Source organism: Myotis yumanensis, unplaced genomic scaffold (assembly GCF_028538775.1).
Source record: "Myotis yumanensis isolate MYYU_CA2020_CCGP unplaced genomic scaffold, mMyoYum1.0.hap1 SCAF_1, whole genome shotgun sequence".
Lineage (NCBI taxonomy): Eukaryota > Metazoa > Chordata > Mammalia > Chiroptera > Vespertilionidae > Myotis > Myotis yumanensis.
In genome coordinates, this window is record NW_027223752.1 from 60,563,332 (window position 1) to 60,575,648 (window position 12,317).

Consider the following 12,317-nt stretch of genomic DNA (forward strand, 5'->3'; position numbering starts at 1 on the left):
GGGTGTCATAGTGACCAGTCATTCCAGTCATTATAGCATTCCGGTTGCTGGCTTTTTATTTATATAGATAATAAACTCAACAGTACTATAGGAATCTTTGGAAATTAGAAGTTCTATATGGGAATATTAGATCTGCTCTCCCATTAAAAGCTACAGGAAGTCATAGTAGAATAATGCATCTGGTCATAAATACATCTCCTTGTAGCTACAAAGTCAGGCACCCAGATCAAGTTCAGCACAATCCTAAGTGAGGAAGGAATCACTCTACCCGTCTGCACTTCTACTGTGTGAACCTATTAGGGCCTACATCCAGTGGTTTATCTGAGATTATCATCCATCTCTGACACCTACTGTCCCTAAAATAATGCTTTACCCTATTTTAGTCTGCACCTGTTTATAGAAGTTGGTCTGTCTTTCACAATTGAACCAGATGTTAAGTTCTTGGAGAACCCAAACATATAATTTTTGTATGTCTCTCTTTATTTTCCTTATCTTGCCCACTTTTATTCCATGAATAAGTGTATTGTACAATTGAGAAAATTGGCAAATAGTAATTAAATAAATAAATAATCACTTACCATGGCCTGAAGATTCCATGTGTCAGAGAAAACAAAGTATAAATAATTAGACATAAGAAAGGTGAGAAAAGAGTATAATGATGTTAAATAAACCTAACACTTTAAAATAACATCCACACTACAATGGCAGTATTCTGAGCTAATAGGACAGACATAGCATGCTTTTCAGTAAAAGATCATCCCAGTCATGATTGTATCTTTCTACTTTAAAACTAAAGTGATGGCTTTCAGATGAAGGTTTTCATAGCAAAATTAAAAATTGCTGATATCACCATGGCTGGTGTGGCTCAGTTGGTTGAACATCATCCTGTACACTGAAAGGTCATGGGTTCATACCCAGGTTGTGGGTGTGATCCCCTGTTGGAGCACATGTGGGAGTCAACGGATTGATGTGCTCTCACATCGATCTTTCTCTTTCTCTCTCTTCCTCTACTTTCCTCTCTCTCTCAAATCAATAAAGGCATGTCCTTGGATGAAGATTAAAAAGAAGTTACTGATATAAATAAATTTTGGTTTCTCTGGGAAAAAATATATTTTCATGTCATAAACTATTAAGAATATGCCTCCAGAAAAAATGTGAAGACATTGTAGATGTCAGAAAACACTCTTTGTTATGCTGATGGGCTATTTGTTTTCATAATATAATACAGAACATTATTAATTCTTTGCATCTCTAGATGTTCCCCAGTATATCTCATTATAGGAGAGCTTGAGTTACCCAGAGTTATGTTCAGGGCTAATGAAAGTTACAATGACTTGGGAGCCATGGTTTTCTTTAGGCAGTGGAAGAGCTTATTCATTTGGCTAGAGTTGATATTAACAGAATAGAATAAAAATGATTAATATTATCAGCTTAATTTATAAGTATTAAAGTCTACTGAGTTAAGGTGAATAAATTCAAAGCAAGCCTTGAACTGCAAATTAAACTTGTGGTCATTCATAACATGGAACACATCCAAGCCGGTTGCAGCAGCTTGCTTGACATGCTGTGTGACTTCTTTTTGCTCAATTATAGGGTCATTTTAACTCCATTTGTAATTTCAACTAATATCTAGAGCTGTCAGAAGGTTAGAGTTATTTTCCCCATCTAATAGATTTTAAAGAAATAATAAATATAACACTTGCTAGAATCCAGCTTCTTATATGTTCTATTCTATGAAATATTTACAGGTCAGTTATTTAATGAGAAGGACAATATGGCATCCAATAAAGACAAAGAGAACACATGCAATCAAAGGCAATTCAACAGGAGTGACTGACTTACCACATCTCGTACAAGAGGCAAAGTTTTTTTCCTTCTGAGATCTGGCATACTGTCAATACCATAAAGTCCCCACGCAGTGCTGATGGAGGGAAAAATAAATGATTTCAATGAGTAACTGACTTCCTAGAAGAGAATTCCAGTGTTCATAATAAAAAAAGCTGTGAAAAAGATTAAATAGAGCCCTGGTTGGTTAGTTGGAGCATCACTGTCTACACTGAAAGGTGGTGGATTCTATTTACAGTCAGGGCACATACCAGGCTGTGGGTTTGATCCCCAGTTGGGGCACATACAGAAGGCAACAGATTGATGTTTCTCTCTCTCCCTTCTTCTAAAATCAATAAACTATGACCTTTCCAAAGAGGAGAGACTCTAGCTACCACACATAGTGATTATTTCTCTTTTTGGATAGTTTCATACATTGAAACTTTAAAATATATACAGCCTGTTTTCATGCATTGTTTTATTTTCAGTATCAGAGGTAGGATAATAAAAATTGTTAGGTCTATGGATCTTTGTACAAAACCATTTGATGCAATTTTGGTCTGCTTGCAATGGTACGTACACACACACAATAAAATATATATTATATATATAATAAAATACCATCTTATACATGTGTGCTTAATTTTCACCGATTAAACTGAAAAGTGGCACCTCAAGGATATCCACTGAAAAGATTAGTGATTACGCTAATACAAGAATTTCTACTTATCTTAATTTACCCACAGATAAAAGCACAGATTAAAATAATTTGTTATACAAGAATGTTCACTGCAATATTTTTATAATAGCAATAATACAACCTAAATATTCAGCAATCGCATATTGATTAAATGAGTTATTATATATTTTACAATGGGAAGAGCCCAATAATTAAGGTGAATGAAATAAATCTTTGTGTTTATATGAAAAAATACTCATAGTATATTATGTAAAAGAAACACACCACAATTCTGCATGTTAATAAATTTAATATGATCCCATGTGTTTATATAGACATAGAAAATATGTAGAGCAATATTCATCAAACTGATAACTACGGTTATCTCTGTAGAATGAAATTAGGTGAGAGAAAATGAGAAGACTCTTACTATGTTATAAATTTGGTTACGGTCAATGTTTTTCTAATAAGCATATGCAATTTAAAATAAATTTAAAATATATTAATAGTTATGCTTATTAAAATGAGTTTAATACATTGAATTTAATTTTTATTCTATCAAAACTAGTTTTTTTATGCAACCAAAATGGTGCTAAAATACAGATGATAGCTTCTTCTTATGCTCACCTAACATACAAAATTTTGCTAACCTCCACTTTAGAGTCAGCCTTTTTTAAAATTGATTTCAGAGAGAGGAAGAGAGAAAGAGAGAGAAATAGAAACATCAATGATGAGAGAGACTCTTTGATCAGCTGCCTCCTGCACACCTGCATTGGGGATTGAGCCCACAACCTGGGCTCTAACAGTGACTAGAAATCTAACAGTGACTTCCTGGTTCATGGGTTGACACTCAACCACTGAGCCACACTGGCCAGGCTAGAGTCAGCCTTTTCACTAGGAACAACACAATTCATAACTCTGGTTGTTAGCTGGGCAGCTCTGTCATTGGAACAGGCTACCACAACATTCTATAGTCCAGTTTTCCACTGACACAGAGATGGCCTCTTTGCTCTTGCTGCTTGGTTTAATGAAGCGAGACCTTTGTCTTATTGGATTTTTCTTAGTAGCCATGGTCTTAACTCCAGTATTCCAGTTGCATTAATTATTACCTTGGTGATCGTGGATAATTTATTAAATGCATCATACAACTCATATAAAATATTAATAAAAGAAAAATATCAATAGAGATAAAAGGGTAATAAGTAGTAATAATGCCATAACTTAAATGCTTAAAAACAAGGATCAAATGTGGTGATAAATGTAAAATGTTAAAACCACCTCCCATGAGTAAGATGGATGTTAATGATGAACAAATTATGCTTAAGGTCAGGCACTTCAACTAAGAGTTCCCTTTAGTTTAGATCATAGAGCACAGAGAAAAAATACTGTGGGGCAGAGATTATGGAAAAGGAAAGAAAAGAGAGAAGGAAAGGAGAAAATATAGACTGGAAAACAGTGTACGTGGTGGGAGGAGGTGACTATTTAAGACACTGCCCAACACTGATTCTATGAGAAAGGACTTAACTAGTAATATAGTTTCCATCATTGCCAGAATAATGCCAATTAACATTCTCTAGGCCAAGTGCTATATTGGTCACGTGACAACCAATGATCAAGAATTGGCATAACAAAAGAGGAATCATTGGCAGCATGCTCTTATGAACTGCAAGAAACTGCAGAGTGGAGCAGAAAGAGATAGTAGTGAATTTTTATTTTGTCTTCTCAACACCCATCTTCAGAAAATGAGCCAACCTCTCTATGAGTGTAACTTCTTGCTTCCCTCCTAAGCTCTCTCCACATTCTCCCCCTCTCCTTGCCAGTTCATGTTTGACCCTCTCACATTCCAAATATTAAATAAAAGGGAAAAGGATTATTGAGGGGGTTTTTGTTCACAGAAAGAAAGGATTTTTCCAGTATTATTTGCTCTAATCTAAGGCTTAGATTCCAAACAGTTTCAACTTTTTCCCCTCTGTGAACAGAAATAATAATAATGGCATAAAGTATGCATTAATAAATGTCTTTCTACATTATTTGGAAATCATACTAACTGCCCTCAAGTGTTTTGAAATATTTTGACTCCTAAATATTGTGAATTTAATAACTGTGTAAAGAAACACTGGATTGTGATAATGGTTGAGAAAGTGATTTATACACTGCAGAGTGTTATAGGAGTTGTGCATTTTCTTTCCATCAATAATGATTTATTTTCTTTATGTTTCCTTCTGATGGAACTTAATTCAAATTCACAGGTACACCGAGAGAATCTTGAGCAACTCTGTAGACTCACAAATTCAGGAATCAGTTGAACCTATACTTTGTAATTTATAAAATTGCAATGATGTAAAAAAAGTTCTTTTAACTTTCCGGTAACCACAAAAGTGTTCTCTATCAGGTTGTGTTTTCCTATAATTTTACATTTTCATCACTCCTCAGAGAAGTTAATATAAACAAATACTTTCATGAGCTTATCCATCAATTAATAAGCTTTTCTTTCAACCCTGTATCTTAAAAAAATAAGTCTGCCCTTCTCATGGGTAGAGAAGAGCTTGGTAAATACTGCAAAGTTCCACAAAATGTAAAATATATGTGTAATATTTATTAAGAGACTCCCTAACCAGAAGAGATCTGGGACGGATTAAATAACAAAATATGGTGAAGACTGAAAATATCAGTAGATAAAGAAATCATTGACTTTCCATGCTAGAGTTAAAGTTCAGGGATATATATCCAAGAACTTAAATCCAGGAGAATTTAGCTAGATCAAATGGTGAGAAGGTGAGGAGTCATCCACACAGGTAACAGAAGACAAGTAACTCTGATGGTAAGATTGGATTCTCTGAAAGCTGTTTGATTTCATCCCTTTGCTGTATAGCTGATTAGATTAGGCTGTTCCTAACTGTAGCCAGCAAACTAGTCAAGCCTAGCTAATATTTATGCGAAGCTTAAAAGGAACCACATAGAATGTTAGCAATTATACAATCTTTACATGTATTACCTCATTTAATTCTCAAAAATCCAGTGAGATATAAATACAATTATTTCTCTCAATTTTTAAATGAGGAAATGGAAGCATTGAATAGTTTAGAATCATCCCCAAGGTCATTATCTAAGTGAGAGACCAGTGGCAGGATTTGAACCTAAGCCCTATGGCTTACCATACCCTACTATTGACAGGATTGGATTAGTCCAAATTTATAACAATAAAATGAGTTGAGACTTACAATTAACCCCATTTTACTGTTAATGAAAATAGAGTTAAGCAATTTACCCAGGCTTAGAACTACCTGGCAAAGTTTAATTTCCATTGAAGCCCTAGCTGATTTTGCTCAGTGGTTAGAGAGTTGGCCCAAGGACTGAAGGGTCAAGAGTTAGATTACAGTCAAAGACATGTACCTCTGTTGGAGGCTCAATCCCTGGCCCTGGTCGGTGTGTGTGGGAGGCAACCAATCCATGAGTCTCTCTCACATCCATGTTTATCTCCCTCTTCCTCCCTCCCTTCCACTCTCTAAAAATCAATTGAAAAAAATATCCTCCAGGGAGGATTAATAAAAAGAAAAAGAAATTAATTTCCACTGCAAGACTGTCTTACCTCAAAACTCATATGTTTTTTTTTTTAAGTGATCTCATAGCGGTTTATCTTCTTTATTTTTAAAATTTACCTGTATTGTTGAAAGTATTATAGATGTCCCCTCCTTCTCCCAATATCTTAATTAAAACAAAATTGTTAGGAGAAAATAAGAAGACTGTCCCAGTTCATCTATAAGTAATTATTTGAAAAATTTTCAACTTATTTCCAAAATAGTATTATCATTGGAAAATAGTTCCAGTCCTTCCCAAATAGTTCTTCTCCAGCCATTAAGATGTACTCCTTAGGAAAAAAGAGTCTTTTAGACTACAGGGATTGCACATGGGATAAAAAGACAAGAGATCTACATATCTAGAAAGTCAATGATCACATAAAATTGGTAATATGGCTAAATTAAGTGAGATGTATTCTAATTCAACATTTGTTCTATTACATAGTCTAATAGTTTTATTGCTTATTTATCAGTTCTTTGCATAATTACATTAAAGGATGTTTACTTTAATGAAATCTGAGATAAAAGTACATTGCTATATATCTTGACTTGACTCAGGTTCAGTTATAGAACATACATAATACAAATGATCTAAAGCAGTGGTTCTCAACGTTGGCTGCACATTAGAATCACCTGGGAATCTTTTTTAAATCCTGATTTCTGGGCCTCAATCTCCAGAAATTCTGTTTCTTTGTTATGGGGTGGGGCCACAACATTAGTAACAAAGAAACAGAATTTCTGGAGGATGAGGCCCAGAAATCAGGCTTTTGAAGAGATTCCCAGATGATTCTATTGTGCCGTCAAGGTTGAGAACCACTGATCTAAAGGATATATATTCTGTACTTTTCAAGATATCTGATATTTAGATAGAGGAGGTACAAGTTGATTTTACTAAGTATATTAATTATTATTTTCATCTAAAATTGATCTGGAAATACACTGAATGTATATAGATTGGAAGAGAATTCTCAGAAGGCACCAGGAGCGTATTGCAGAAATCTATCAAGCAGATTTTCCATAGGTAGATCTTTCTGATATTGAGACAATGGTGTGCTATTTCCACAAGTGGATGCTTGATGGTTAATTAGTCATATTCTTAGACCAGCTAATTTTCATTAGAAATCAGAGTTGGTAGACACTGTTTATATCCAAGGGAGTTTTTAAGTTAATTGAAGACTATAGGCCTAAAAGAAAACAAATCATAGTGCTTCTGTTTATTTCAGTGTCTGCAAGACAATTATTGGGCAGGACTATATAACTAATCTTTTTTTTTTTTTTAAGCATTGTGGAGCATTAAGGCAAAGAAAAAGATTAATAATAAATCACTCTAAATCCCTCTCCTATAATCTTTCAGCTGTGTTCTCTTTCAGACTTTTAAAAATAACTCTGTATTTATTTAGTTACTTAATGGTAAACATAAAATACTCTATTTTGCTTTTTTTATTTGGCTTATCATTATATCATTTTCATACATTTTAAAAACATTTTCATTGTTGAAAATATTACATATGTTCCTTATTCACCCCCATTGAACTTTTCTAGCCTGCCCCTGTTCACCACCCTGCCCCAGACCTTCATCAGCCTATTGTCTGTGTCCATGGGTTATACATACAAGTCCTTTGATTGATCTCTTCCCACCCACCCACCCTCCCCTGCCTTCCCTCTGAGAACATATTAATATAATTTTCCTGATGCAAAACAGTAATAAAATTCAAAGCATAAAGCTCCTCCCCAATACTAATCATTCCAAATTTCTCCATCTTTTATATACTTTACTTGTTTACCTGCTGCACATTAAGTTATATTATTTAGGACAGCGGTTCTCAACCTTGTGTCGCGACCCATTTGGCGGTCGAACGACCCTTTCACAGGGGTCGCCTAAGACCATCCTGCATATCAGATCTTTACATTACAATTCATAACAGTAGCAACATTACAGTTATGAAGTAGCAACGAAAATAATTTTATGGTTGGGTCACAACATGAGGAACTGTATTTAAAGGGCCAGAAGGTTGAGAACCACTGATTTAGGATAGTTTCTTTTCCTCTTTTTTCACCTTTTTAATTTATATTATTGTCAACAATGAATATTTGTGTCTGTGTAACTGATGACACCCCCCACATACCTAAATATTATTTAATTCCATATTTCATCACAATGAAGACATCATCTGTTGTAGAATATAGCTATACTATTATGAAAAAAACTCAAATTAATCTCTTGATACCATGCCTTCTTAGCACTTAGAATTTAATTTTTATGATTAAGTTCTCTCTTAAACTGACTTCATCTATGACACAAATTTCTTTTATATATCAATCATATTTTCTATCCATAAAAAGAAAATATAAATAAAATAGCTATTTCTTAAACTTCTCATCCTTAGTCCAACTCTTTAGAATTTACTCTTCAACCCAGAAAAGGAGGAGAGGGCAGAATCATGGCTCTTACCTCAAAGGTGGGCTTCTCAGCACTGCATGGGTTAAAAGGTAAATGTTTCTGACAGGAGTATATCCTACTTTTTGGTTGAACTGGGGCAGAAAAGTCAGAACAGTTCTTCTAAGTCTTTTGCCATCATCCCTGTGAAAGTGCATTCTCTTTGTTTACATGTTTGTCCCCACTAGAATATGTTTTTCAAAAAAAGAAGAAACCTTACTCATCTCTACTTTCCTACAGCCAACTCTAGTATGAAGCAATGAAGAATGAAAAGTAGAGGCAAGATTAGACATTTAAAGAAATCATGGTCTTGTTTTGTTTGTTTGTTTTCTTGTTTGTGTGGTTTTTTTTTAAGATTGTAATCTTTAAAATAATACCTGGAAAGAGAAAGACAGAAGCCTGAGACCAGGAAGAAAGTCAAGGACCTCCCACTAAAGTGGTTTTAATAGGCAAAGGATTAGTCACTGGAAGAAGATAAGTCCTAGTTACTAGACAAAGTCAATGTTTTTTAACCCTTTTTAATCTCAGTTATCTCATATAGAAATGGAAAAGTTACCTTCCTTGCAGTATTGTTGGGAGCATTGAATGGGATAATATATGTAAGTAGATTATAAACTATTGGTAGCAATTACTTTGTTATAAACTTGTTTAGACAGGAACATTTTTACCCACCGCTGTCCCAGGGTTACTCACATTTCTCAATCTAAGGAAAAGATTAATGACAGTGTCACCGGCAGACATGAATATATAGGTAACTATCTACTTAAAGAATTCAAGAAAGAGAAGGGAAGAAAGCCAAAGTTGAGATTGCATCCTCTGTTGTATTCTATTAACTTTTCTGACTCAGCTCTGGTCTAGACTCCTTTCTTCTGATCCCATTTGGTTAGCACTTCAGCCCTGATAATATATCTTGGCTAAGCTTATTATTACTTGCTTAATTCTTATCTACAGTCCTGGTCCCAGTTATCTCATTTAATATCCAACAAGGGTCTCATAGATGCCCAATCAATTTTTTTTTCCTGTTAACACTAATTTCTGTGTGGAGAACGGCTACAGTGTTTGGACAGGTTCAAGCCTTGGACTAATGAGAGGGCACAGTCCTCTCATGGCCATGTGCAAGTCCCAGCTTGGAGGGCAGAGCCCTCCCAGCACAATTATAGCCAACAGCTATAGCTGTAAGCTTGAACCTATGGTCCGAACACGTGCCTGAGTAATGTGAGCTTGATAGAGTTCAGGCATATGTAATGGAGTAGGATCAAAACCCAAAAGAATGTTGTAAACATCTTGACCACGCCCTTACTTTGCCTCTTGGAATCTGGCCATAAAATAAAGACACGGCTTGTAGTCCATGGTGCTGTCACTAGCTCTCCATCAGAGAGGACATTGTCCCACCAGCTTTTATTCTCTTGTCTGTCTTTTCTCAATCCTTCACCACCCCACTCAAGCTCACTGAACCTGGCTGAGCTGGCGTGGCACATAAGGCGCCCATCATGGGGCTGAGTATGCCATGGCTGTGCTGGCTCGCCACACTCTGAAAACCAGTACTTTTATACTCTCAAATAAGTTCCAAGCCCTGTTGCAAAGAGTAATAAAATTCAAAGCATAAAACTCCTCCTATGTACTAATCATTCCAGAATCTTCTATCTTACTTTATTTTTTATTTTATTTTTTTAAAATATATTTTATTGATTTTTACAGAGAGGAAGGGAGGGGGATAGAGAGTTAGAAACATCGATGAGAGAGAAACATCGATCAGCTGCCTCCTGCACACCCCCTACTGGGGATGTGCCCACAACCAAGGTACATGCCCTTGACCGGAATCGAACCTGGGACCCTTCAGTCCGCAGGCCGACTATCCACGGAGCCAAACCGGTTAGGGCCTATCTTTACTTTATTGCCTCCTGGATTCTCTTAACTGTGGCCATTAACTGGTATACTTGTTTTTATTGGAGACAGCATATAATCCTCTAAACTACCCTTGGTGACCTCATTAGAGGGATCTACATTAGAGATCAACATGCCATCTCCTAATAAAACCACTACAGCCATATTTCCTCTTGCCTTGGAGTGATCACTAGTTCCATTGTCGAACATGAGATGAAATAATTTGCTTGAGTTAGAGTACATGGTTGTATGAAAAATATGTAAAATTATGGAGAATGGGACAATACTGTTCATGTCTAAGAGGCAAAAAGAAAATAATTATTAAATAGGGTACAGCATATTCATATGTTCAGATTCTTGTGCATTCTGGGCACGTATTAATAAAATAGTGAGCCGGCATGTTGAATTGCCCATTATTTTTATATGGCTTCCTTTCTCTTTCTCTGTCTTGCTTTCACTCTCTTACTCTTCCTCTAGTCCATACAGTAAGTCTGTACCTGAAGTGACTCCACTGAAGTAGGCAAAGACCATGTTTGTTCTGCTGAGTGCCTGGAACACACTGGAGATCAAGAATAGTTTTGGTCCCCACTGCGTTCCAGGCAGAATCTAATGAACAAAAGAAACATACAAATAAAATAATAGATCCAGAGGCATGGAAGCATGCAATAAGACTGAAGGTTCTCAGAGGGAGAGGCGGGGAGGGGAGATATTAACCAAAGAATTTATATGCATATACATATAACCCAAGAACACAGACAATAGTGCAGTGATGGCCCTAGGGCAGGGGTGGAGAGGAAGTGTTCAAAGGGGACAAAGGGGGCCATCTGTAATACTTTCAACCATAAAGATAAAAAAATTTTAAAAATAGCTCTCTCTGCTTCCTGTCGCTGCGTCGGCAAGGTGGGGGAGCCGAGCTAGCTCAAATAAAGACTCTTATGCTTTTGCATCGGACTGGCTGGCTCCCTGATGTGGTTTCTTGGGGATCCTGAAATCTGGGCATAACATTTGGGGGCTCGTCCGGGATCCCCAAAACCATTGAGGGACCCCCCCAATCCGTAGAGTCTGACTGGCCGCGGTAAGTGTCTGTGTGTTGTGTATTCTGTTCTGTGTGATATATGTTATCTCTAAGGGACTTTTCCTGTATCTGGAGGAATGGCTTCTAGATGGTACTCACCATCAAAACTCGGACTGGCTAAGGGTTCGAATCTGGCCTATCTTTTAAAAAAGGTAGAAGAGAAGCATTCCTAGGCAGTTTTCTACTGCCTCTGTTCAGGGACTTGTTCTGTATCTGTTCTGTGTGAGCTCACTTCTGAAATCTGTAATCGCCCGCAATGATCTAAGTGGACGCACAGGGGGATCAAGGGCGGGAGGAGTCGGGGGACGCCTCGACCCTCCATCTGGAGGGGTGTAGTTTTGCTTCCGCGGAGTCTGAAGGTCTGTAGGAACCCCCTCAATCTGAGAATCTGAGACGAGGCGGGTCGCTCCCGCCGGTTTGGCGTAAGGCCATCGTCTAGTTGCTTCCATGGAGTTGGAAGGCTGTTCTTTGGGGCCCTCTGTCTGTGTCTGTGTTTTTTCTGTTTTCTGTGGACTTACTGGATGGATGTTATGGGACGGACTCAGACTGCTCCTTTGGGTATTGTGATTGATCATTTCAAGGAGATTGGGGGAGGCTCTAGAGCTCCCTCAGGAGTTGGGAAGTTGTTATTGTTTAAACTCTGAGTGAATGTCTGGTGAAAGTCTGTGAGTGTGGAGGGAGGGGGTCTGCCCTCTCCCCCTCTTTGTGTGGCTCCACGACTTTGGTCAGGTGGGCATCTGTGAAAACAGGTCACCCCCTCCCCAAGTAAATGCGTCTGGGATTTCTGTGCATGTGTAGAGAGAAAAGCTGGCTTAAAACTAATGCGCGCACTGTCCGATT

At 37.0% G+C, this 12,317-nt stretch overlaps 1 protein-coding gene across 1 annotated transcript in view; it reads right to left on the bottom strand.

Moving 5' to 3' along the window:
* Positions 1–12,317, bottom strand: part of UNC13C (unc-13 homolog C) — a 525,683-nt gene that overhangs the window by 309,548 nt on the left and 203,818 nt on the right. The window contains exon 6 of the mRNA XM_070422420.1: positions 1,843–1,921. Coding sequence (XP_070278521.1) covers positions 1,843–1,921 — 79 coding nt within the window. The remainder of the gene's footprint in view (positions 1–1,842; positions 1,922–12,317) is intronic.